The sequence below is a fragment of the Lipophrys pholis genome (genome assembly GCF_963383615.2).
Source record: "Lipophrys pholis genome assembly, chromosome: 17".
Taxonomy (NCBI): domain Eukaryota; kingdom Metazoa; phylum Chordata; class Actinopteri; order Blenniiformes; family Blenniidae; genus Lipophrys; species Lipophrys pholis.
Window position 1 is genome coordinate 9177239 of NC_137643.1, and position 25182 is coordinate 9202420.

Consider the following 25182-nt stretch of genomic DNA (forward strand, 5'->3'; position numbering starts at 1 on the left):
TTAATGTATGGTTCAGTGTATTTTCGTTTTGTTTTGTTTTTCTTTTGCACCTGGCATTTGGAAATACAACTCAGATTTTAGTATTCAAAACAACAATAAGCAATAAACTCAACATGAGAGAAAACCAGGACACAAAGTTGGCGCCACACTTTGATATACTGTTATTGTATTTGAACTTTGGAAATGTGACTAAACGTGTTATGGGTGGGGTGGTAATGTATACACGGGTGATTGTCTGGCTAAAATGTCTTTAACTGGTGTTGACATATCAAACAAAATACCCAATAAAGCACTCCATATAATTTTGGGCCTCTCTCTTTGAGATTTTTTTTTTTAGATAGATCTGACACCTCATGGGAAAGGTTTGTTTTGGGAGATGTTGAGATGAAGCCAACTGAGACGTGAACAATAAGATATTGAGGCTATCCATCCATATATCCATCTCCTCTAACACCTTATCAGGCTTGTGCGGTGCAGGCAGTGTACAGTACATAGACAGGTCACCACCTCATAGGGCAAACATAAAGACACAACTAATTACATCAACACTTATGGGTAATCTAGGGTCGCCAGTCCACCTTACAAGCATGTTTTTGGACTGTGGAACAACATGAAGAAAATCCACACACAGGAAGAACATGCAAACTGGCAGAGAAACTCAAACCCACAATAATGTAAGTATTAAGATTGCTCACCACTAAACATGGTCTTATACAGATTTTTTTTTTTTCAATCAGTCATTTTATTACATTTTGAAATATCCGTAATTTTGCATGAAGAAAAAAGTTACAACAATGTTATCAAAATTGGTCACAAAACTTTTTTTTTTTTTACCACAATAAAAACAGGTCTTGATTTTGAGTGCTTTATTTCAGTTTCAACACGCATTTTAGCAGCTGTACTCTTGCAACAAGTGGTGCAGGTCCCTGCGATCAAAACAGCAGCAGTGGTCTGGACTGATTAACTGAGAGTGGCCTTCTATGGAAAGTTTACGGTTACGTAACGTGAATAAACAGCGGAGCGCCGCCGTGGTCCGTCTAATGTTCGGAAATACATATTTGGTGCGCGCTGGAAGATGCCAAGCGTCCATTGGTGGAACTGAAGGCCTAAGCCCCGCCCCCTGGCCGTTGATTACCTTTTCCACTTCCCTCCCAGCGCGAGCTTCCAGTAGTCCTCCACCCACCCGCATAGAGAGAAGACTCCGTGGAAACCAACGCTCGACCCTCATCCAAACATATGGCCAAAACAGCCTTCTTCCTTTCTTTCATCGTTGTGCCCACTACTCTTTAAAAATTCCGCCGAAAAAGAGAAGACGATTTTCCAAAACCTTCTGGCCGTTATCTCACGTAAGTAAAGCGGAGCGAGTTCCTTGGCTTCAGCGGGCGGACGTAACATGGCGGGCTGCTCTTTCTGCCTTCTTGCCACACATGAAGACCGATTCATTTAATTCTGTCGCTCTCAGGCGGGTTTGTGGCAGATTTGAAGCCACCGTGAGATTGTGAAGCCAAACTACCACCGCGCCGTGGTGCTTATATGTGTCTGCTGTTAGTTTAAAGGGCGGTTTGAGGGGTATTAATGAAATGGAGAGCTAACGTAAGCGTCTTCCTCCGACGTGCCGCTGACAGTGTTAGCGGCTCCGGCTGCCATGCTGTTCTCAGCGGCGCCTTTCGCCCCATATAATGTTTATTTCCACTAATACAACCTCGCCTAACTATATTAAAACTCCCGTGTGATTAAGTTGAGTTTTTTGTGCTTTGGTGAGGCATTGTCATGACATCTCATTTATCAAGTTGACACTGTTTTTACTCTTACAACGCATGCGCGTGTTTTATGAAGCTGCTTATCGCAGTTTCTTGCGATGAAGCTGAAATAACATAAAAAAACAAGGTGTTTGTGAGTTACCGTGAACAAACTGTGTAAACTAATGCCGAGGTTATTTAATGTATCTATTGTGTTTGAAATTTTGGCAGTAAATAATCCGCCGATTATTCAATCTAAACAAAGTTGATGTAAATGACAGACTTGGATTGACTCACTATATTTATTGGGATTGGACGCACACAATGTTATACCACAATGAATGTAATGAAGTGAGCTGTTTATGTTCAATGTTGTGTTATATACATTATATACACTTGATGTATAAACATCTAAAGGGATCTGATTTGTAGAGTCTTCCCATAAATTTGACTACTACTACATGGTAGTAGGCTGATCATAGGTTTGTCCAGAGGCTTCAGTAAGAAGGAAAGTAAAAGTACAATCAGATCTTTTCAGAGCACTGTGGTAGTTTCACTGACCCTCAAACAAGCCCATGTTGTGATCTGCATTTTGGACGTTGTTGCCAAGTGTTGTTAATGATGAAAAGTACAAGTGCAGTCTAGAGGATAACAACCCATTCAATGAGGGTTTGTTGTGTTTCATATAAAGACGGCAAACATTTCTCCTTGACTTTTAAATTTCCACCACGTACCTTGGTCACTCGTGTATTGTATTTCGTAACATTTGGGATATCCCTGCTGTGAAACTTATAAAAGAACATCTGATCTGATATGTGTGTTTGTCCCACAGGGCTCCCCTGTCTCTGCACAGGTGTATGAGCGATATCCAGAGGACCTAGGGGCGGCTCTTTACCGGGAGCAGTTTGACTTCAACGCTGAGCCGCCTTGGGATCCTAGCTGATAGTGGGACAGGTCCATCTCCTGACTTGTCCATGTAAGTGCTTCCTTTTATGACACACTAATCAGGGGGGTTGGGGTGTCTAGGTGGTTTATGGTTACCAATTAATAGCGGCACAATTTGTCTAGTGTTAAAGATTTACCAGTTTCACAAATAATTTCAGTCCCTTTCATCCTTATCATTGATTTTCTGTTAAGAAAACTTCTTTTCACTGTGGTGTTAATCATGTTTTTCCTCTCAATTCTTTTTGCAGTTTGTTGCATACCGGCAGGACCCATTGGCTCAGTCGTGACCCCTTGACTCGTTTATCTATTCTTTATGATTGTCGGATTAGCGGAATACGGTTGAGATGAAAGGACTCGCTGACAAACCAAACTACATTATTGAACTCCTGGAGGGAGGAGTGACCCTGGAAGACGTTATTGACGGGCACATCTGTGAACAGACTCTGGTTAGTTTGGCCGTTGAAGTGGTTAATTGTAGCAGATTTCTACAGCACTTAAAAAAGCTGACAGGAATTGTTTGGGTCTTGCATGCGACCTGATCTGTTGAGCTGTTGGGTTTGACTCCTTTTGTGCTTTTAGGTGGAGAAAAATGCATTTGTGGTGGGTGACCTCGGCGCCCTGATGCGACAGCACGTGTGCTGGCAGAGCGTGGCGCCGCGGCTGCAGCCTTACTACCCAGTCAAGTGCAACAGCAGCCCTGCTGTCATCGAGGTGCTGGCTTCCCTGGGCCTGGGCTTTGTTTGTGCCAGCAAGGTGAGCTTTGAAACCAATTCAGGTAGCTCTGAGCCGTCGTATGATTCATTAAGCTGCACAGCGTTTCATCCTCTTATGAAAGCATTCAGTGTCTGGGACAAACATATTACAAGCACTCCGTTGATTACGTGACAGCTGTTTTTATATTCCAGTTATGCAACTCACTTGGTACGTTTTAACTGTTTTGTTGGGAATTTTTAGACTTAATTGCATAAATTCTTCTCAACGCCTGTTTCTTCCTGCCTTCAGGCTGAACTGAGCCTGGTACTGGAGCATGGCGTGCCACCAGAAAACATCATTCTGTTGGGTGTTTTTAAGCAGCTGACGCTCATCAAGCATGCTGCTAAAAACAACGTTCAACATCTGGTGTGTGAAAGTGAAGCCGAATTGTCAAAGATTGCCCGTCTGCACCCGAATGCAAAGTAAATGAGTGTTTTTGTTGTTGTTTTCTGACTTTAATCTTTGTTCCATTGTTTTTGACTGTTGTAACATTGACGTTGTGCTTACTTGTTGATGTTTCTCTGGATCAGGTTGCTGCTGCAGTTGGCCACCGAGGCCCACGCGGCTGAGACCAGCATGGCTTTTGGTTCTTCTCTGAAGAGCTGTCGGCACCTGCTGGAGGCGGCCAAGGAGCTCGGGCTTGATGTGGTGGGAGTCACCTTCCACGTCCCCAGCTCCTGTCAGGACGTGCAACAGGCCTACACACGCTCACTGTCGGATGCCCGCTGTGTGTTTGATATGGGGGTGAATACTTCAACTTTAATTTGATGATAGCCAATTTAAATTTTGGAGATAAATGTCAGTTCATTGTAGATTTTGTTAAATTTGTTCGTTGTTGGTTTCTCTCAGGTGGATCTGGGCTTTAATATGAACATCCTGGACATTGGTGGTGGTTTCACCGGCTCGGAGGGTCAGCTCACGCAGGTAAACAGCTTGGATGTTATTGAACACGCTGCAGTCAGATGTCGGAGTTGGAATTCTGATTTTCGTTGATATGAAAACCATCTGAAATCATTTCTGCTGATTTTGCAGGTTGAGTCTGCTGTCCAGCCGCTGCTTGACGCTTACTTCCCCCAACTGTCTGGTGTGCAAGTATTGGCCCAGCCAGGCAACTTCTATGTAGCTTCAGCTTTCAGCCTGGCCGTCAGTGTCGTCGGCAAGAAGGTGGTGACTCGCCACTTGGACAGCCTAGCCCCAGGTCAGACACTTGATTCTCTTAGATGCTTTCTCTCTGAGCTTTGTTGCATCATAATACTTCCTTGATATGCAAATATAAACCTTTCTGTTTGTAGATATCGCTCTGTTCCACATTCTTGACATTGTTGTATGTGTGTGTCTACGCAGGTGAGAACAATGAGGATACGGAGTTCCTGTACCACATGAATGAAGGTGTTTATGGTCCATTCAGCTGCCGGCTTCTGGGAAACTCCATCACCGCCCCATCAGTGCACAAGGTTAGTAGGCCTCTGCCCAAGAGAGTCATCCCCATTTAGGACTGATTAAAGCCTGCGATAGCAGACGAATGAGTGGGAAAAGGGGGTCATGTATCGTGTGCATTTTAGGAGCAAGAATCAAAATGACTGATTTGATCATGAACTCTACTGTCACTTTAAAAGACATTCTGTGTGAAGCCGTGACATTCAACCCTTGCCTGCACTACCTGCTGTCTTAATTTGCTTTTAACTTTGGTTATCTTACTGATGGACTGGTTTTGTGGAGATGTACAGTCACAATTAATTGCTGAAACTAAAATGGCATAAAGTCCTAATTACACATCAAGAATAACAAATGTCCCAAATACAAAAACGGTGCAAAGCTATAAAGTCCATTTAATGCATACGGTTGTTTGTTTGACTTCTCAGCTATAAATAATGACTTGCATCATCTCAGAGCTGGAATTTAGTTCTCCGGTCATGTGGCCCTTTGAGATTATTTGGGATTACACTCGGATAGTCATAATCAGGTCTGCACCTGGGGACTGTTTTCAACTGTTTCTGCTCTTTGTAACTAACAGAAGTACACAAAACAAGCTTATACAGAATGTTATAGTTAATATTGTTATTGGCAAATGTTGCAAGTCAGTGGGGGGAAAAAAGTGTGCTTCAACCTTAAAAAATGAATTCTTTAATCACTTGATATGATAAGATCATGTATCAGCCAAAATGCGAATTTCAGTTCTGGAGTCTTATTTCAGACTGGGCTTCTATAATGCTGCAGGACACATACTGAGTGCTTACTATAGCTTTAAGACCACGCAAATATGAGCCTCGTCCTCACTAAACATTAACCTAGTTTAGCTTCAGTGATGGGATTATATTGTGCTATCTCAGCTTGGTCAATTTAACAATCTTCTTAATCAGCAGCATTTGTTTTCGGTGATATCTTCTGTTGCAGTCTGATATTGTTATGAATTATTTTGTATTTCTGATCAGCTACTTTTATACTTGTGAAAATTATTGAATTAGAGAAACTCTAATAAATTGGCCATAATGGCTCGTGAAGTACTCCAGCAGTGTTGATAGTTACAGTTGACTGAGGGACCCTGTCCTTCTCTGTCCAGCATGCACTGTGTGGCGAGGAGGCGGTGTATCCCAGCAGCCTGTGGGGCCCGTCTCTGGACCAGCTGGACCAAGTGGTGGAGCGCTGCCTGCTGCCAGAGCTGAGTGTGGGAGACTGGCTGCTCTTCTCCAACATGGGAGTGTGCGGTCTGGACGAGTTCAGCTGCCTGTCCAGCTCCGCCCAGCTGCCCGTCTACTACACCGTCTCCACCCCTGACTGGTGAGTGCGGAGTGACTCAAAGCGAAGAGAAGTGGAGCTAGAAGTCGTTTGGAGAGGCTGATGGTTGTACTGTCGCCCTCAGGTACGAGATGCAGGAGGCCGGTGTGGCGCTGGACAGTGCCGTGAAGAATTTCTCCATGCTGCAGTACAGCGCGTAACCACCCTGGGCCCCTGCCTCGTTCTGTATCGCACGAATCCTCAGCGTGGTATTTGGGACAAGAGGCTAAATGTGGTCAACATTCCAGCCACCTCGAAAAAATGCAGAGTCCTGTTATTTCTTCCGCAATTTGACCTTTTTTTACCTCCAGAAACGGGGAAATAGTTGATTGTTTGATACCTCAAAATGTACCTGGAAGAATATCCCGGGTTCTCTCCTCCCTCTCTGTGAAGGACCTAAAAACCTGTCCGCTAAAAGAACTCTAGCCCAAGCTCTAATGACATTATGCAACAAAATGGACGACTCTCTGGAGATGGCAGCCCCCCGACGTCGGTCGGGAGGCTTGTTTCCTAAATAAAATTCAGTTTACAAATCCTACAATTGATTTAAATCAATGAAATCATGTTCTATCAATTACCTGTCAACAGTTGTGTAAATCCTGTGTCTGTTTAACAAACCACACCACCACAGTTTGTCTGTAGATGATTTTTGACGTGTTTAAAGGTTTGCTCTGTGTGGATTCTAGAATTCAGACCCCCTCACTTTGCATAGTTGAAATTCTGACAGTGATGTAACCTATTTCTTTACCACAGTTCACCTCAATGCATTTCTATTTATTGGATCAGCTATTACTGGGGCACATTCAAAGCTTCATTTTTTAGTGTGTTTCGCACAGATATTTTGCTGTGGCCCTTCCAGTGTTTTCCTCAAAATATATTGATGTTTGTTTTGAGTTTTTTTTTTTTTTTTTTTTTTTAAATCCTACATGGGTTACATGTACTATGTTTGCCATTTGTGACCACAGTGGTTTTTCTCTACTCAAATGGCATGAGGAATTGCTAGTAGAAGTGTCATACCAACTCATTACTCGCCTCTTAACAAGGAGAGGCTAAATCTGGTTAAAAATGCACAAAATCTTTTGTAGTTTCAAAAAAAAAAAAAAAAATCTGTGATACTCAACATTTCGGCCCTGAGTTTTCAGACCTTTACATTAGTGTGCCTCATTTAGAGACTTCTTGTTCCCACAGCCTGAAAATTGAGCTTTTTCTGAAGCAGAAATGATTTGTATTTGGAAGGTCTGTTAGTTGTACACAGACCTCTCTGGGGTCATGCATGGGTTTTTTTTTTATTTTTATTTTTTTTAATTGTAGACCTTTCCTCACATCTCTAATGTTTTGACAGACATAATTCAAGTCTCCTGTGTTGAAGGTGACCTGCCTTAACAGCAGTTTTTAAAGAATCCTGCCCTTGTGTGTTACAAGTGACTAATGTATTAATTACTCACTTGTCTAAGGCAACTATGGACCATAGCCTGTTTTTGACTGTAAATTGTGCTTGTTAAAGTAATGAAAGTGATTAATTTAATACATTTCTGACTGAAATCATTTCCTGTGCATGTGTGGTCTTTGATGGGGGATTGGGATTTCGAGGCGATGGTGTTCTCCACATGCTGTCAACATTCCCCTAGTTTTAAAACAATGTTGTTTCTGATCCTCTCCAGAAATACTATATTAAGTACATGGTAAGGTCGAGATGATTAACGTGTCATGACTCCAGTGCAACACTTGCCCAGTTTAAGTTACGAAGGAAACAAATGTTTAAAATTAAAAAAAAAACAAAAAAACATGGTAAGAATGTTCATATTCATTATGATATCCATAGATTGTGATAACTTTAATTGAACAGAGTAGTACCATACAATGTTAAAAGGTCTGGCAACAGTGATGAATGATGCCCATTATTATGAAAAGTAAACCGTTTTGTCTCCTCTCCAGGAGAGTTTAGGGATGGAGGGCTCGGGCAGTTGATTGCACTGTTTTGCACAATTAGCTGGAAAAGCAGCATTTCATCATGGAGATCAGCTGCTGCTGTGCTTGTGTAAGAAAAGCCAGCATGTGCCTGAATCCACAAAGACTGTGTTAAACACTTCTATTACAGTGTAATTACTTAGGTCCTCAGTCTTCGCTGAATTAACTAGAAGATTATCTCAAGAGTTGTAAGAGAGTTTGAAGAAATACAAATTTAGATGGTGGACTTCCCCCACTTGCTTAATGCAGTTTGGCTGCACAGCCATCAACTTCAAAAAGGTAAAAATTGAGCTCCAGAGGAGGCAAATAGTCTGAGTGATGTCCCATTACGGTGTTGAAAGTACCCAACATGTCGCTGTTGGCAAAGAAGACACGAAGCTGCCCACTGTGCACACACTCTAAGAAGCTCCGAGCATGATCCATCATTGATAGTCATACATTACCAAAGCTAAACAGCTGCTGACACTTCTGGCGTCGGCAAAGGTTCAACATGAGAGTCAAAGCAAGATGGACATTTATTTGTCTAAATGTCGACTTAATAATTTACATGTCGAGTTGACTAAAAGTCGAGCGCGTCAGCAGAGGGTGGACATGTGCCTGTCCATTGTTGTTACACCATGTAGTGAAGAAACTGTCATTGTGTGTGATAGTGGCGGCGCTGATAATCCAAAAACGCTGACTCGGCCTGGGGAAAGCACACACTCCTGCGCGGACAGTGAAGCAATGCAAAGTAGCGAACAACCAAGGCTGCTACTCGATTCCGAGATTTGACTTAGACTTTGATAACAACTCCTCCGAATTTACATCCCTGATTAACAGACTCTTCATTTGTTCCATTAAATAGTTTGTATTGTTCAGAGGAGACGACAGTGAAACACCACCTCAGCGACGATGTCGCTGGCTTGGTTGTCCCTCGTCAGCCTCACCTTTGAGGTCTGGCGGCTCTGCCTCGATAAGAAATGCTGCAGTGCAATCATCATTTGGTGGCTCTGTGGTTCCAGGTGATGTTTGCTCAGAAAATCAAATTGTAGTACTTTGCAGTGCTGGAGGTAAACGTGACCTCATCAGTCCATTGTCAAACCGAGACCTGTGATGACCGCTGAAGAAGGAATTAAGCCACATCTGAGTTGATAGTGTGAGTTAATCGCTGGCATACTGTAGGTTAAAGGTCAACAAGGGTGGAACACTGTGGCATTTTCAAGTTGATTATGATCAAGTTTGTTTCAAGTCACACTGATTATACCGATTCAAATACGAACTAATTTGGCACTTTGAAGTTAGTATGACTAACACGAAAAAACTGTTTGACATTTACAAACATATCTATTGCGTGAAATTCAATATTAATGTTCGCAAAGAGTGCAGGTTTCTCTGCAGTGGTAGCTAGCCATGTTTGTGCTTTGCACTCAAAAAGTGCTAACTCCAGGAACCAATTAACTACCTGACCAATCAGCTTCACTCCCTCCCAAAGAACTATGGGCTCACTATAATTGGTTGAAAAAAGTTGCATGATATGACGTCACAACAAGAGGACCACCCATTTAGCTCATTTTCTCGACAGCTCATTGGCTAGCCATAGCCATGTACCACGTGACAGCCAGTGGGGGGAGAGCATGGCCACGCCCCCTACCTAGCTATTTGCTGTGTATTTCAAAGTATTCACCTGACAGCCCAGGTGTTACATGAAACCCTCAAACTTGACCCTGACAGGTATCAGCTGGACAAGCTGGGGGGGACTTAGGCAGCGTTTTTGAGCGAATAAAAAGTTATTCAGGTTTAAGGAGGAGAAGTCCCCCATTGGTCAGTTTGAGAAGTATGCAAATTAGGCAAGCGACGTCACATCCTGGACTACAGCGCCATTTTTCTCCTCATCGGGGGGAAGAAAGGGACAAAAGCTTACCAAAAATTACTTATCCGCGGATTTGGGGGCTCCTTCACGCGGCGCCTTTCGCGTGTGTTTTGCTGTGTTGTGGCGGCGGTGCGCGAGGACGGAGGATGCTGGTCGGATGAGCGGCGCGGCGGCAGTGGCGGCGGACGCAGCTCACTGACACACACACACACACACACACATACACACATACACACGCACACACACACGGAGCTGCGGGCCGGTGGAAGTGGGAAGCTGTATCGGAGGTGGCACAGCGACAACTAACGTTAATCTGTGCTGAAATTTGGACGAGGTAAATATGAGCGCGGGGAGGAGACTGCGTGAAGATGCGCTGCGGGGCCGGCTCGTGCCCAGTGACCCGTGCTGCTGCTGCTGCTGCTGCTGCTACCTGGGGCTTCTCCATGACTTTAGTGTGTCTGTAGACTGTCTGCGGTGTGTGTGTGTGTGAGGAGGAGACAGATCAAATAAAATCACACACTCTGAACACACATCCAGCAGGAGGACGCGTGTATTCAGATACAAGTCAGCTGTTGCACCGCATTTATCAACACTGTGCTCGTCCACATGTAATATCCATGATCAGTGTATGTGAGGGTCTTTAAATCTCACACATTTCCTGCAAAGTGTTAATAAAGGCGCGTTTTCTGCGTGCTGCAGTTTACCACCCAGCCACACCAGCCACGTGCGTCATGACATGTATTAAAGTTCATATTGTTGATGCATATATTAGATTTTTCTCATTGATTCATTATTCTTGTGATAGCTTTCATTATCTGTGATGTCATGTTGGCATCTGCTAGGATTTGAGAAATGTCTACTTATTTAAATTCAAACACAAGACCAAAATTAGGTGTAATAACCCCTGAATGCCTTAGTACAGGGTTGCATTATGTGTATATTTTGGGTTCATTTGCAGTTCCATCTACAATCTGCTTAATTGTCAGTCAAAATCCGGTTTAATCTGTAATACAGATGTGTTGTCATGAAAAACAAACAGGTTCTGTAATTTATGCTTGTCTCTGACCTACTTCAATGAATTAGGCATCACTTAATCTGTAGTTTTAATCTGTATAAATATACACTTTTTGCTGAGGTTTTACTTTCATTGCCAACATATACATACAGATATTCTCAATATATGGACTCCCATGTTTTTTGTTGTTTTTTTAAGTTGATATAGCTCTGTGTCAAACAATGCCTCACAAATGAAACCTTTCTTCCTTCAAAAGGCCTTCGTGGAAACATGTATCAGCTTCCAGTTGGGAATATCGAGAAGATCCGGAAGGCCCGCAAGGCAGTCAAAAGTATCTTAAGTGAGATCGGCTTGGAAGACTGTCAAAGCCTGCTGAAGGTACATTTCATTCTTCTGAAGTGGTTCACAAGTAGAATAGAAATACTTTATTAAATACCTTTCAAATAGTAGATTGCTTTAACTGTTCATAATTTTGCAGGATATTTTAACATGGTCAATAAGTGATTGATGTCACGCGTCTGTCCTTTAGAGGAATATTAGTCCTAAGCTTGTTAGATAGTCGTTAGTTCAGCTTCTAAATACAATAAAATAGGAAAACCTGTAATCATATAAATGCCATATAAAATGAAGAGCTTTTGGACTCAAAGAGGTTACTTAAAATATTGTATATATTAATTAAATACAGTGAAATTAGGCATTGTTGACCGACTCGGATTGTTAACGTCAGCCATGTTGGGAGGTCTGTGTTTTGTGTTAACATCCATAATGCAGTTAACGGTGTTTCACATGAAAAGCCTGATAGTTTGTGAAAATATGATTCATGTTAATGTCTGATATGATCATTTTTAATCCATGGCCGATTTGTAGATAAAAGCTGTTCAGCGTTTTCTTCTCAGTTGTTATGGCAACAGGTGGGGTTGTTCAACATGTCACCCCACAATTCACTCGCAGTTTGTCATATTGTGCTCGCATGGACGATCAATTTATAAGCAGGGATGCATGGTTTCATTTAATAAAAGTCTTATCGGCCAAAATGTTCTGATTTAAAGAATCTTCCTCTGCGATTGACAAAGTATTTTCTATTTTCTATTCGCAAGTGTTTTGTTATAAGCACGTTAATTATTTAGATAGTCAATCAATCCTTGGCACCCTTACAACATGCTCTGAGCTTCTGATGTAATGTGGTAACTATTCAAGTGACTTGATAATGGAAAATGTATTTATTTATTTATTAATTGTTGCTTTACTGGTCGGTTACACCGAATAGATTTTGGCTTTAAACTTGAATCAAAGGAAAAGAAAGAAAGAAAGGTGTTGTTTTCCTTGTGGATGTGCTGTTCTTCCAGGAACAAGGGCTGTTGGCCTGCATATGAATTCTTAAAAGAAGCATGAGTCAGCAATAAATGTTATAGTCCTTGTTTCATTGTGGGCACTATCTTCCATCATTTATGTTCTACAATGTTGATGTGAAATCAATTATGTCGCAGAAGTAGATTCTTTTTGTGCTGAAAAGTAATTGACAACGTGACAATTCACAAACGGCCATTTCTGTCTCCCAAATGCATTCTGGGTAAAGAACATTTGCATGGTCGGGGGTGGGGCAGAGTGGAGAGGGTTTCAGACGTGGGCTCCGCCCCCGGCCTTGACTCATTCTGCTGCTTCCCTTCCTCTGATCTGTGTGTGGGAGGGCGGGGGGGGGTGGCGGCGAGTTCAGACCAGCGTACTGCCAGAAACACAACGTGGTGGTATTGTTTACTGTCACTTCACCTGCTCGTAGTGACGGGAGACGGTGGGCAGAATTGATCCTCTTCTGCTCTGAAGCTAATGCGAGCTTCGCAGCTACGCATCTGTTAAAAAGTTGTCTACACTTTTTCAAAGATTGGTTTATTGTTCCATTAATTCGCAATTTCGGTGAACTCCGCTCACTGATCCCTTGACTAACACTTTTGAAAGCGAATAGTTTCTACACTTATTTATCAGTATTTCTGAATGGGAACATTTTTATGTTTATTCTTTAAACAAAACTGAACTTCTGGTTGTGGGCTGATGTTCAGGCCCAAAAAAGATATTCGAGGAATTTTTCCAAGCTTCAGGAAACGTTGGTCAGCATTTTAACACTTCAAAGACCAAGCAACTAATTGATTAACTGAGAAAATGATCAACAGATAAATAAAAGATAATAAAAAAAAAGATGTTACAGTCAAACTGTAACTTTGCTCTGGTCCCCTATGGGAATAGAAGCCTCCTATTTATGTCTAGTTGACTATGAGGAATCCATTATAGATCACCCAAAGGGATTTAGATGGCTGTTTAACGCAGTAGGGTGTGAAATGAAGTACATTTTTGAGATCTTTTCATCGTGTTAGGAAATAAATTGTCACATTTTGAAGCTTTTATCGTTCCTGTCTAAAGTTCTACCATGACACATATTTCCCTTAAGTCAATTCCCAGCTTCATTCGGTGTGGTAAACAAACAGAAGATAAAGATCGGCACATTATGAAGTCTCTGAAACAGCCCTTGGTCTTTCTAAGATTCTTTTTTCCAACACAGCCCCTGTACAGAGGGCTCGTGGACAGTAGCTGTGTTGACTGTGTGTTAAAGATTTAAATATATCGCCACCAAACTTGAATGGGTTTCTTATAACGAAGGTTTGTCTCTGTGCAGGATCTCAATGAAAACTCTGAGAACAACTCTGACGATGAAGAAGCCTTTCAGGAGACTGAGTGGTATGACTTCACAGGGGGATTCAATGGCCGACTACAGAAGAAGGTGAATGTTTTACACAACTCTCCTCAATAAGTGAACATTTTAATCTCCGTTACACTTGTTGGTCAACATAAAAACAAAAATGAAGGATTAATATATTTTTTTTTTCTTTCCATTCAGTGGCCTTATCGCTCTCAATCTCTCTGCTGCAACGTGTGCAAGTATTCGTCACAGAACATCTACAACTTCAGGAGCCACGTGTCCCGTTGCCATGGTTACATCCAGGCGTACTGTGCGCTGGCTAACTGCTCTCAGTGCCTGTTCATCGGCAACCCCAAGGCCGTCAAGAAACACATGCTGATCTTCCACGCCAAACTCGGCTCCCACGTGCAGCCGCCGAGGGAAGGGCCCGCGGCCACCGTCCATCGCGGGAATGAAAGGTACCACTGTCGGAAGTGTGGATTTCCCGTGGCTTCCATCTTTGCGATGAAGAAACATATAATCCTCAAGCACCTGGACAATGTGGCGGAGCAGTACATCGGCTACAGGTTGCAGATGCAGGGAGCCTCGACTGTGAAGATCTACTGCTGCAAGGTGTGTAAGGTCAACACCGGATCGCTCGACCAAATGTTGCATCACTTGCTGGTGGAGCCGGCGCACTACTCGGTCAGCACGCAGGTGCAGGGTTTGATTTATGAGAACAAGGCCTTCACCATTAAACCGACTCCCAATGGAAATGGCATGTTCGTGGCTTTCCCCAGCATTGCTCCGAAACCACAGCAGCCTCCGCTCTTCAACAACAAGTCTCTGGTCCTACCGAGCAATGGCCAGCCCACCGGCACCGTCTTGGCTGTGCAGCAGCTTCAAGGAGCCACAAACAATACCACTCTGATCTGCGCCCCTGGAACGAACCAGGCGTTTCTGCCCCCTCAAGCGTCTGCGCTAGTGCAGCTAGCTAGCGCCGAGGCGAAAGGTCTGCTCCAGCCCGGGGCGACAATAGCCCTTCGAAGTGCTTTACCCCAAGGAACCTCTATGGTCCAGCTTCCATCGGTGTCTAACGTGTCTCTGAAACAAGCACCGGTGACGTTGAATCCTCAGCCACAGCCGAGTCACGCACAGGCGCAGCAGATCGTTTTCCCATCAGGAGTGCAGGCCAGTGTGACAGCCGGACATGGGACTGTACCTAAGCCCCCTGCCGTCCCACAAAACACAGCAACAAACCAAAGCGCACTGAAAGGCACAATGCTGACATCACAGTCTCTACTAAATCACTTGATCCCGACCGGCAACAGGGTGAACGGCATGCCCACGTACACTTTTGCTCCTCTGCAAGTAGCAATGCCCCAGAGCACAAACACCCTCCCCAAGACTGTTGAGCAGATGAGCAGCCCCAACCCACAAACTAAGAAATGGATCACCTGCCCGCTCTGCAACGAACTGTTCCCCTCCAATGTTTTTGACATGCACACGGAGGTCGCCCACCAGACTAAATCCAGCACAACCAAGTCGGAGAGCGTGGCAGCGCGCGCGGCGTTTCTGAAGAAGATGCCTGACAAAACCGTCAAATGTCTAACGTGCAAAATCCTCTTGTCGGAGAAGAGCGTCTTCCAGCACCTGCTGCACGGCCTGAATTGTCTGTACTGCTCGGCACTGTTCTTCTCAATCAAACAGCTTGTGGAGCACGTAAGGCAGCACAATCCCGCCAGCAAGGCTTACTGTGATTTCCTGAGGCAGAAGTACAGGGTCTACTCTAAAGGAGCTGGGGGGATCCTCTTCCCTTACTTCGATGTCCACACCACCGCACCCAAAGAGGTCCTGGGAGACACGGAGGTCAACCTCGCCCTTGTTACAAACTCCCTGGACTTGATCTTCTTTAAGCTGCAGCCCAGCAGCCAACCGGAAATCTGCGCGGCGCCTGCTAAAATCAACAGCTCATACTGTCCCTTCTGCGATGAGAAGTTCCACCACGAGCCCGATCACCTCCAGCATCTCAAGCAGAAGCACTTTGTCGCTCCCACCATTCATGCCATCCTCAAAACGGAGGCTTTCAAGTGCATCTACTGCAACGGCGTGTACACGGGAAAGGTTACGCAGCAGGCCGTGATGCTCCACATTCAGCGGTGCCGCTGCTCGCCAAAACAGCCACAACCCCCACAACCTCCACCCAAACCTACAGCCGTGCTGCAGCAGCAGCAGCAGCAGCATCAACAGCAGCAGCAGCAGCAGCAGCAGCAACAGCTGCAGCAGCATCAACAGCTGCAGCTGCTGCCCAAACAAGTCCAGCAGCTTAGTCAAGCTTCTGGACTCTACTTTCTCCAGATGCCACAGGGGCTGGCCATGAAACAGACGTTGACCCCGGCCCGCCCGGTCCCCGCCGCGCCCAAACCGCAACGTCAAGAAAGCGAAGCGGAGCTGCTCTCCAAGAAGAGGCTGGAGGCCGCGTGGAGGGAGGTCATGGAGACCAACAAGCGAGAGCGGGAGGAGCGGGCGGCCATGCGACGGAGGCAAGTGCAGGAGAAGCTGCTGCCCTTGCCGGAGCCCGAGGTTCCGAACGACCCAACAGTCAAGCTGGTGTTGGAGCCCACGCTGGTGGACCGCCGCTGCGGCGACGAGCGCAAACAATTCATATCCAAGTACTTCAACGTGAACCCGTACGCAAACAAAGCCGAGACCGAGGAGCTGTGCAAGAGGCTGTCCCTCACCAAGGCGGAGGTGGTGGCGCTATTCAGCAAGAAGCGCATTAAATGTATCAAGAGCCTGAAGAAGAGCACGTCGGCCATTCTGCTCGGCTTCAACATGGCCGCCCTGAGCAAAGTGAAGCATAACCTCCTCGTCCCGGTGCAGCAGCCCGTCGAGATCCCAGAGCCGCTGTCCGAGTCGCCGGCCGTCGATTCCTCACGGACGCCTGCGGCCGACACTCCGGACCAGCCTGCTGGCGGCGCCCTACCAGCGAGAGGAAACCGGGATGGACCAGAGCCAATGGACGAAAGCGGGAACGACAAAACCGCGGATGTGGAGCCGATGGAGGTGGAATCTTAAATCGACAAATAGCCTGAGTGACTTCAAACTGTTGGGTGATGATGGCCTTTTGTGTTGACGCTCATTAAATGATGTATTTCCTAACAACTTAAAGTAACTGAGGGCAGTTTGTTGATGTAGCCTTCTCTATTAGCATTTTGTTTGAACTGGGTATGTCGTTGGTGATCCATATCTCACGTCCTACAGTAACTCAAAGCCACGTTCTTGTTGCTCCTTTTGAAAGACGATGCAGAGGAAATAATGTGATGCAGACTGTATAACAGTATTTAACTAAACACAATCTATTCATCATATTACAAACATTACCTGCCACAATGTTTTGACCACATAGCTGCTTTTTGCACCTTTTATTTTTTAATTTAAACCTTTTTTGTACAAACTATCTTTCCAGTACAGACGTTCATTCGGATGATATTATAGCGAGCTTCCCTTTAGATTTAATCAAGTTTGTTTTGCGCACACATTCTCTACTTAGATGTTTTTTTTTTGGTTTGTTTGTTGTTGTTTTTTTTAATGTTTCAAGTAATCATTGAAACTATTTACCTTTCCCACTCAGTTCTGCAGGTAAAAGGGGATGTTTTCTTTCTTGCTTTACTCATCGAGATGAATGTTCATCTTCCACTTTCAAAGCCAAAATCTGAAGAATGTACAAACGTCTGGGTCGTCCGGTTGTTGAGTAGCCAGTTCTGGACCATGTTGCTTGCATGAGCCTTTGTTTCATTATCAGATGAAATTATAATTTGTGCCATGGTGACGTCAACATGTTTGCATAGACCTGTGGTTATTTAACATAGAGATTTAACAGATGTTGAAACATGTTTCTGGGTGTTCCCCATATAGCTTCTGCTCTCCTGACAGCTGGTTTTTTTGTACTGTACTTGTATTTTCTATAATTCCTAGAGTATAAAAGATGTTTGGGAGAGAGAGAGAGAGAGAGAGAGGGGGAAGAGAAACTTTGACCCTGTCACAAGGCCACTGTGTTGTATAAAAAATAAGTGGTGTCCTTTTACATAAATGATCCATTTTTATTTTTATTTTGTAATAAAAACTGTTAACTTTTAATGAAGTTACCTGGAAAAATTCTAATGTACATTAATTTCATCTGTAAGAGAAAACTTCAGCCCACCCTGTCTCTTCAGTCCCAGAGCACAACATTACTGGTCCAAGTCATAATAAAGGCAGTTCAATAAAAAGGCTGGCGAGTGTAATAATGTCTTGAGGGTGTTTAATATTCCCCGGAGAACTCCTGCACGTCAACATGCATCCACCTGCTGCAGACACTTTTTCTAAGTACAGTTTATTACAGAGCTGCGTGTTGCATGCATTATTAAGATGTGACCACAGAGAGGTGCCACTTCTACACATGAACACTGTCTTCATATGAGGCGGTCCAGTGTGCCAACTGATAGCGTGGAACAGCTTATTATTACATAACATTTCCATAAAACAGTTAAATAAGTTGATGCGTTACAAGCAGGAAAAATTGGCTAAAGTGAGGATTTAAGCCCAAAAATTATTCATTTTTGTTCATTTGTTTTTCAAGCTTTAAAGTCCGATCATTGGACCAGATAACGTATGTGCTGAAAATTCGTCAAATCTCAGAAAAATTCATTGTTTCTATTTCCTTCGTGCTCCATGGAAATGATCACTGTTTCCTACAACGTCACAGGGGAAGTTCCTAAAAACCTGAGCTCGAGGATCTCAGAGGGGTTTTATTTTTCTACCTGGTAATAAAGTCACAATAAAAAGGGTTATGCTATCCCAAAGTTCTTGGGAATTACGTCAAACTTCCCCGGGTTTGAAAATGCCTGATATCCAAACCAACTTCACACTGACATACCGTTTCACTCTTTGTTTGAGTCGTTTTCACATGTTAAAAGGTAAAAGTTACTGTAAAAGTCGCAACAAGCTGATCCTCTGAGTGCGATCGGCTCAGTGTGGAAGTTACGTTGCAGGATAGAGTTCGGAGGAGTGTTGAAGATGTTTTTGGTCCGATATTAAGTGAGCGGTTTTTTTGTTGTTTTTGTTTTTGGGAAAAACTTGTTTTGAAAGAGAAATCCCAGCATGGCCCTGAACATAGCGTTGCTCTCTACTGTTTGGCTGCTCTGATTTGGTCAAGCACCGAGGGGCCGCTGTAGTTGTTGGTTTGAACGGCCTCCAGGCTCTTCAGGTATTCCTCTGGGAGTCCGTTCTGCTCTGCACCCGAACACACCACCTTACGGAGAACATGACAAAAAAATAAATAGCAAAAAATAGTAGTTCGTGGGGTTTTTTCCCCCCCAGTTGAACCATCTCGTCTTAGGATCCGTGTGTGTTTGCATGTGCACACCTGTTTGTACTGAGGAGACGGAGGACAGGCGTGGAAATTGTTCATCTGATACGTCCTGCAGATCAACGGTCCTTCGTCTGTCTCCACCGAGACCTCCAGAGGAGAGTACTGCCCCATGTACACCCCCTCCTGGCTGCGCACACACACACACACACAATGCTGGTTAAAATGGCACGCATTAACTTCAGCGTGGATAAACATCAACGTGTGTGCGTGTGCGTCTCACTTGTCCAGACTTGGGAGGTTGTCGTTACTCATGGTCCAGATCACCCCCCACACCTCGGCACCTGGGGAGGGTTCAATAGTGGCCACTCCGCCGTGCCACGCATTGTCCACTTGTCTCTCCCAAAGTCCAAAGTTTAGCTTGTAGTCCTACACACACACACACACACACACACACACAGGTAGGGTAGTGATAGATTGACGGGACAAAAGAGTGTACAATAACAAGTCATTGTGAACGTTTAACAATAAACGAAATGCCTTCTCTTTCACAGTGACGAGCTGTTTGGGAGTTCTGTCGTGTCCCCAGTGAGACACATTTGCTGCTGCACAGTCGGACCGCTGTTACGCTCGGACCCTGTTGTTTCAGCTGGCTCAGCAAAATAGGCAGCTACAAGCGTATTTGTGTGAACAGATTAAAAGTATAATATTATTCAACTTAGCCAAATCAGGTACTTTCCTCATGTTTTTTCAAAGACCTGCGGTGCACTGGGACGCACAGCTGTACAATCTAATGTGGTTGCATGATATTAGGGGAACATGTGATAAGCAGTCATCATCTGTTCAGACAATTCTTGTGAATTGATTGCAATTATTGGCACTTTTCTTTGAATGCGCAGAGCATCAATGCACATTGCAAGAAAACTAAATTGTACATTCATTTTCAACAAGGACAAATTATGCTGGCCTTTGTACAGTACTACCATTACAGATCAGCCGAATGATATGCTTAATATTCCCTTTGCAAAGGCAGACTTGGTAGCATAGCTTCAGCTCTGCATCATATCCAATGATTTAATGATCGAAAACCTACATTCAAAGTTATCTTCATATACAGTAGTCGGTAGAGTCAAATCTTGAATAAATAACATTGCATGGGGAGTATTGTTCCTCCAACTACCTCTCAGTGAGCATCCTAGATTAGTTTGATGCCCTGACAATGACTAAAGTACATGTAATCCATTTCATGATCTAAGTATGAGTTTACATGTAACCTAATAATGTGGTATATGTGAATGAAATATTGAATTATGAAGGATTATCCTTGCTACAAACGACACGAGAAGCAGAATCCGAAGGGTCAAAGATGTAACACATAAATTGTGGGTAATAAAGAAACTGATAATCAACCTGATGGTTGCTACAGCAACCAGAATGATTAAAATCAAATAAAAAATCAATTCATATGAAGTCATTTAAACTCATCTATGAAAATGTATATACAGTATTTTATTACGAGCTTGTAACAAGTATTTCCCCCACAATCAGGCATTGACTGCACAAAGGTGGGGCAAATTTATTTTAATTGCAGTCAATTACTGTCACACGATGAAAGCTAAGAGTCTAATTCACTTAAAAATTACAATTATTAAAATACTTGATAACGGTCCATGGTTATTTCCGTGAGCAAGGTGCAGTGTGAATGGAGCGGATTCATACCTTGAGCCGGCCCGTCGTGCGGAACTCCGCTGAAGGGTTTGCAAGCTGCAGCCTCTCCTTCAGTAGGTTACTTCCAAAGGCGAAATACAAGAAGCAGCCGGCGGCCACCGACATGTTGGCGGGCTCCTGCGGGCTCCTGCGGGCTCCAGTGGGCTCCAGTGGGCTCCTGCGGGCAGGTAGACACGCGACTGGACCTGGCGGTGATCCGCTGCCGGAGGTCGACGCTTCGGAGGCGACGTCAGACGAGGCGCATTCAATGCGTAACAGATTATAAAACTAAATGTAGCCACTATGATGTTATATATTTTGAATCTGAGTAGCTATATTGTGACCTGAGAAAATAATGAAACCGTGACTCTGCTAATATAACCGTTTGTTTTCTTTTTTTTTCTCAGCATTTCGAATTAACTGGTTTCCGTGTTACCTGGTGACCGACTTCCTGTAGCATCCCTTGTTGCTGCTAGTCACAGTAGATGTTGAAACCTCGACGGGAATCCGCAGCTGTCCCGTCGAACGTCGTTTAACCGCACTCATTACACATTTTCTGAACGTTTTATCTTTTGTGAGTCTCTATCCTTGTTTGATGCTACAGAGATGCTAAAGGAAGTCGGTCACCAGTTAACGGGGAAACCAGTTAACCCGAAACACCGGTAAGCCACTCAACATCCGGGAATTTACAGGCTGAATAAACCAGTTTTACCGAGCAGGCAGAAATACTGTACACACGCACACACACACGTGTATCATTGTAAGGAAAACCACATAAGCAAACAATATTCATTCATTCAATTATTTTTTTTTTTTAAATAACAAAAAGCCTTCCAGTTATTTCTACATCCACAAAAAACGAAAAGAAAGTTGTATCTTTTAAAATAAAATGGATAAAATGACAGCTCTTAATGAAATATTCTGCCATTTCAGTGATAGATGTGAAATACAGAAGCATTTTATTGCTTTGAAATTCTACATTGTAATTTCTCGAGATGCAGCTGTAGTTTAAGTATTATTCTTCGTGGGAAATGTTTTTCACTTGTTCTGGTACTTTTTCACTGCTTCAGCAGTGTCAAACAATAGATTGTCAGAGTCACATACAGCGGTGGTGTCAGCTGCAACACGGGAGGACATTGTGAATAGAAAAATCATTTGCTTTACCAGCCGAGACAAATGCTAAAATAACTAGAACTGTTAAAAACATGGAATGTCTACATGGGACGAAATGTTCCAAATAAAAAAAAACCTGTCTGAATGCTTTGAACCCTTTCATTCTTTGATGTGGCTTTATGCAGCTCAGTGGTTCAGGCGCCGGAGCGGATCCCAGCTGACTGTGGGGAACGGCAGAGCACAACCTGAACAGGTCACCGTCCATCACAGGATTCTAACCTCTGAAAAAGGTTCATACTGATGCAACAGCTTATTTCAGTCTGCATCAGCAGGAGGTCGCCATCTCATATTTATAATATTTTTCATTTCCAGGTAAAAAAAATAAAAATATAAAATTTACTCATGCTTGCAGGTTTTTGTTTGGAAGATTCTGAACTTGTGGTGAGAAGTTGTCATTGCTTCTTGATGTAAATCTCAGCATTGTGACCAGTGACTGTTGGACTAAGACTATCTTGAAAGCAGGAAATTATGGAATTAAAACACCTCGAAACAAACCTCAAGACAGATGGAAGTGCAGCCAGTAAACAGAGAAACAGTGTGTGGACCCTGTGACAGTCACGTCTCCAGTCTCTGATGCCGAGTTCCCTCCACATTAATCAGATTTTGACGGTAAAACCGATAAATGAACATTCTGAGTTTTGAAAGTTACTTTACTCAGCCGTTCCAATAAACAGCCCTGCTCTCAGCCAAGTCAGTGTGAATGTGTACTTCTCAATAAATTTGAATATTGTGGAAAAAGTTCAATCTTGTTTGACTAATTTCAGAAAGTGAAACTGTTACTAGAACTTGAACTCTGACAAACACAGCACTCTGAACAACCAGCTTCTTTAGCAAAGTCTTTTTGTTGCTTACCCTACGTCCGAAGGCTGTCAATGACTTGTAGACATCTGTCGAGTCAGCAGTCTTCCCCATGATCGTGTCGCCTTCTGACCCAGCCTAAGACTATTTAGAGGCTCAGGAAACCTTTGCAGGTGTTTTGGGTTAATTCACTGATTAGGGTGTGACAACATCAGTTTCCAATATAGAATCTTTTTCACAATATTCAAATTTTTGAGACGCCGAATTTTGGGTTTTATCTGTAAGAAATAAAGGCTTGAAACATTTTACTCTTTGTAATTAATCTATAAGTTTTATTTTCTGAAATGACTGACAAAGAATATTGAATGTTTTCATAATATTCTAATTTTAAGATGTACCTGTAGTACAATTCTTCACACCATTTATGATGCAGTTGAACATTTGTAGACGTTCCATCAAATTAGAAGTAAAGCACGAGGCGATGTTGAAACAAGATAAATCAGTTTGAAAACAACTTCAACGCAAAGACTTTATTTAGGTTCGTATCAAACTAAGTGTAGAAAATCGACTAGTCGTGGAAACTAAATAACACGCAGGAGAAATGTCATCCTCTCAAGGAACATTTTAATGTACAAAATAAGAAAGAAAAAAAAAAAAAAAACTAAAGATACAGAACAAACACACTGAAATTCACAAGTTGTTTCCTCTCAGAAAATAGAAAAGAAAATCCTGTACAAACAGCGGGATGGTGAGAAGCAGTACGCGGCGGCCTGGAGATCATCTCCTGGGGCCGCCCCGGCCTCGCCCCCTCCCTCTGCCACGCCCACGTCCTCTACCCCGTCCTCGACCAGCCACTGGGGAGACACACCAGTCAGTCAGCACAGTTTGATGAAACATGACCAATAACAAACACCAATAGTCCCCCCACCACACACACACTTTCGATGTGTGTGTGTCAAACTATTTCCTTTGTCTTTTATGACGTCAGACACTAACATGTAGTTAAAATTAAAAACTCAAAGTCCAGTGAAGCCCACCTCAAATTAATAAAAGTTTCTTTTCTAAAGACAGACTTAGTCTGGACGCCATCGTCAGTGGTGATGAAAATGTGATTCTGGAAGCCCCGCTTATATCTTTCAAGTTTCAGTTTGAAATAAACAGATTCACAGTGAGCAATGTCACAATATGATGATACAAGAGACACACGGGGCCTGGAGATAATCCCAAACTTAGAATCATTCCAAATAATCCAAGTTTGGGCAGCGGGGAAACTAAACCATAGCTCATATTTAGGCTCAAATGGAATAAAATAAGCTTTGGTGATTTCAACAGGTGCAGCAAATGTATTGGTCTTTAAATATTTCTTACCGGCTTCCCTCTTCTTGGACTTGATCTTTGGCTCGATGTCGACGAGCAGCGTGTCCAGCGGGAGGCTGTCGGGCAGGATGAAGTATCGGATGTTGTTCCCACGGATACTCAGGGACTCCAGCTGAGTGGGCTCCCTGTTCTTCAGGGTCATTTTTACCGCTTTCAGGTGAGTGTTCATACTGACGTCCACACCTGCAGAGAGGAGAAACGATGATAAATGATAATAATGAGTCTCTGTTATCATTTAGTAGTTTAGAAGCCGACCAATGCGAGGCAGATCGTCCTGTTAACACTCGAATCACAGTAATATACCCTGGATCTTACCTGTGATGGTGCCGTGGACCTGGGTGCCATTTTTCAGTTCAATCGTGACTGTCTCGTGGCTGAGTTTCATCAAAAACCTGCAGGATGGATAGAATAGCAGTTTAGAAGGCGCGAGGCAACTCCAACACTAAACACAGCAGAGGCTAGCTTTGTTAGCCGCTTAGCTTCCTGGTCCAGCTCCGAACATTAAAGTGACCTCCTGCGGGAATAAACAACAAAACAAGACCGTTCGCATCAACTTTAACGCAAATGTCGTTTGCACGGAGAACAATCGGTCCGTTTGTGAAGCTGCATTTTGAACACGATGTTGAAAGTGTTGCAGGAGGCGGTGAGAGGCCGGCGGCCCGTGTGGACAATACGACTGACTGAAGCCTGTTTTCAAAGCGTTAAGACGCAGTGAACCGCGGCAGAGTGGTGAAATTATAACGCAACGAAACACCGAACGTGTAAAACAGTATGCAGCGTTTATGGAAGCCGGAGGCTCCGAGTCTGTGAACCCGGGACAGTGTCCATTCATTCCGGGCGGCTTCCCGCCTCGTCAATATCCACCTCCATCCGCCCGTTTCACACACATTCAACCATCCACCGTCGACACAGCCGGTACACCGGGACTTCCCGCAGCCACTTACCGGACTAGTTTCATGATGGTGACGGATTATAGTGTCAAATCCTTCACCGAGGAGAAAAAATTATAGCGACGGAGTGAACACTGTCGCAACGTAAAGAGCGCGTCCTTCTGACGTCATCAAG

The 25182-nt window shown here is 43.7% G+C and overlaps 4 protein-coding genes across 5 annotated transcripts; 2 read left to right on the plus strand and 2 right to left on the minus strand.

Moving 5' to 3' along the window:
- Positions 1 to 1158: 1158 nt before the first annotated feature.
- azin1b (antizyme inhibitor 1b) lies at positions 1159 to 7368 on the plus strand. The gene is made up of 11 exons (XM_080484251.1): positions 1159 to 1346; positions 2572 to 2715; positions 2933 to 3130; positions 3264 to 3437; positions 3687 to 3859; positions 3968 to 4181; positions 4287 to 4361; positions 4470 to 4635; positions 4782 to 4891; positions 5998 to 6215; positions 6298 to 7368. The coding sequence occupies exons 3-11, from the start codon at positions 3029 to 3031 to the stop codon at positions 6371 to 6373; spliced, it is 1308 nt and encodes a 435-aa protein (XP_080340377.1). The 5' UTR covers positions 1159 to 1346; positions 2572 to 2715; positions 2933 to 3028; the 3' UTR covers positions 6374 to 7368.
- Positions 7369 to 11306: 3938 nt separating this feature from the next.
- On the plus strand, positions 11307 to 17996 carry adnp2b (ADNP homeobox 2b). Its single transcript, XM_080485443.1, has 3 exons — positions 11307 to 11422; positions 13710 to 13814; positions 13932 to 17996. Exons 1-3 carry the CDS (start codon positions 11315 to 11317, stop codon positions 16788 to 16790), a joined length of 3072 nt encoding a protein of 1023 aa, XP_080341569.1. The 5' UTR covers positions 11307 to 11314; the 3' UTR covers positions 16791 to 17996.
- On the minus strand, positions 17799 to 21458 carry ggcta (gamma-glutamylcyclotransferase a). 2 transcript variants are annotated; one of them, XM_080485445.1, is made up of 5 exons: positions 21206 to 21458; positions 20782 to 21005; positions 19346 to 19491; positions 19120 to 19252; positions 17804 to 19005 (listed from the first exon to the last, which is right to left on the minus strand). In XM_080485445.1, the coding sequence occupies exons 2-5, from the start codon at positions 20893 to 20895 to the stop codon at positions 18880 to 18882; spliced, it is 519 nt and encodes a 172-aa protein (XP_080341571.1). In that variant the 5' UTR covers positions 20896 to 21005; positions 21206 to 21458; the 3' UTR covers positions 17804 to 18879. The 2 variants fall into 2 exon arrangements, with proteins under 2 accessions (XP_080341570.1, XP_080341571.1); XM_080485444.1 differs by lacking the exon at positions 21206 to 21458 and having other exon boundaries at positions 17799 to 19005; positions 20782 to 21187.
- A 1889-nt stretch (positions 21459 to 23347) lies between these two features.
- Positions 23348 to 25176, minus strand: snrpd1 (small nuclear ribonucleoprotein D1 polypeptide). Its single transcript, XM_080484205.1, has 4 exons — positions 25062 to 25176; positions 24433 to 24509; positions 24109 to 24300; positions 23348 to 23594 (listed from the first exon to the last, which is right to left on the minus strand). Exons 1-4 carry the CDS (start codon positions 25073 to 25075, stop codon positions 23518 to 23520), a joined length of 360 nt encoding a protein of 119 aa, XP_080340331.1. The 5' UTR covers positions 25076 to 25176; the 3' UTR covers positions 23348 to 23517.
- Between the last annotated feature and the right edge of the window lie 6 nt (positions 25177 to 25182).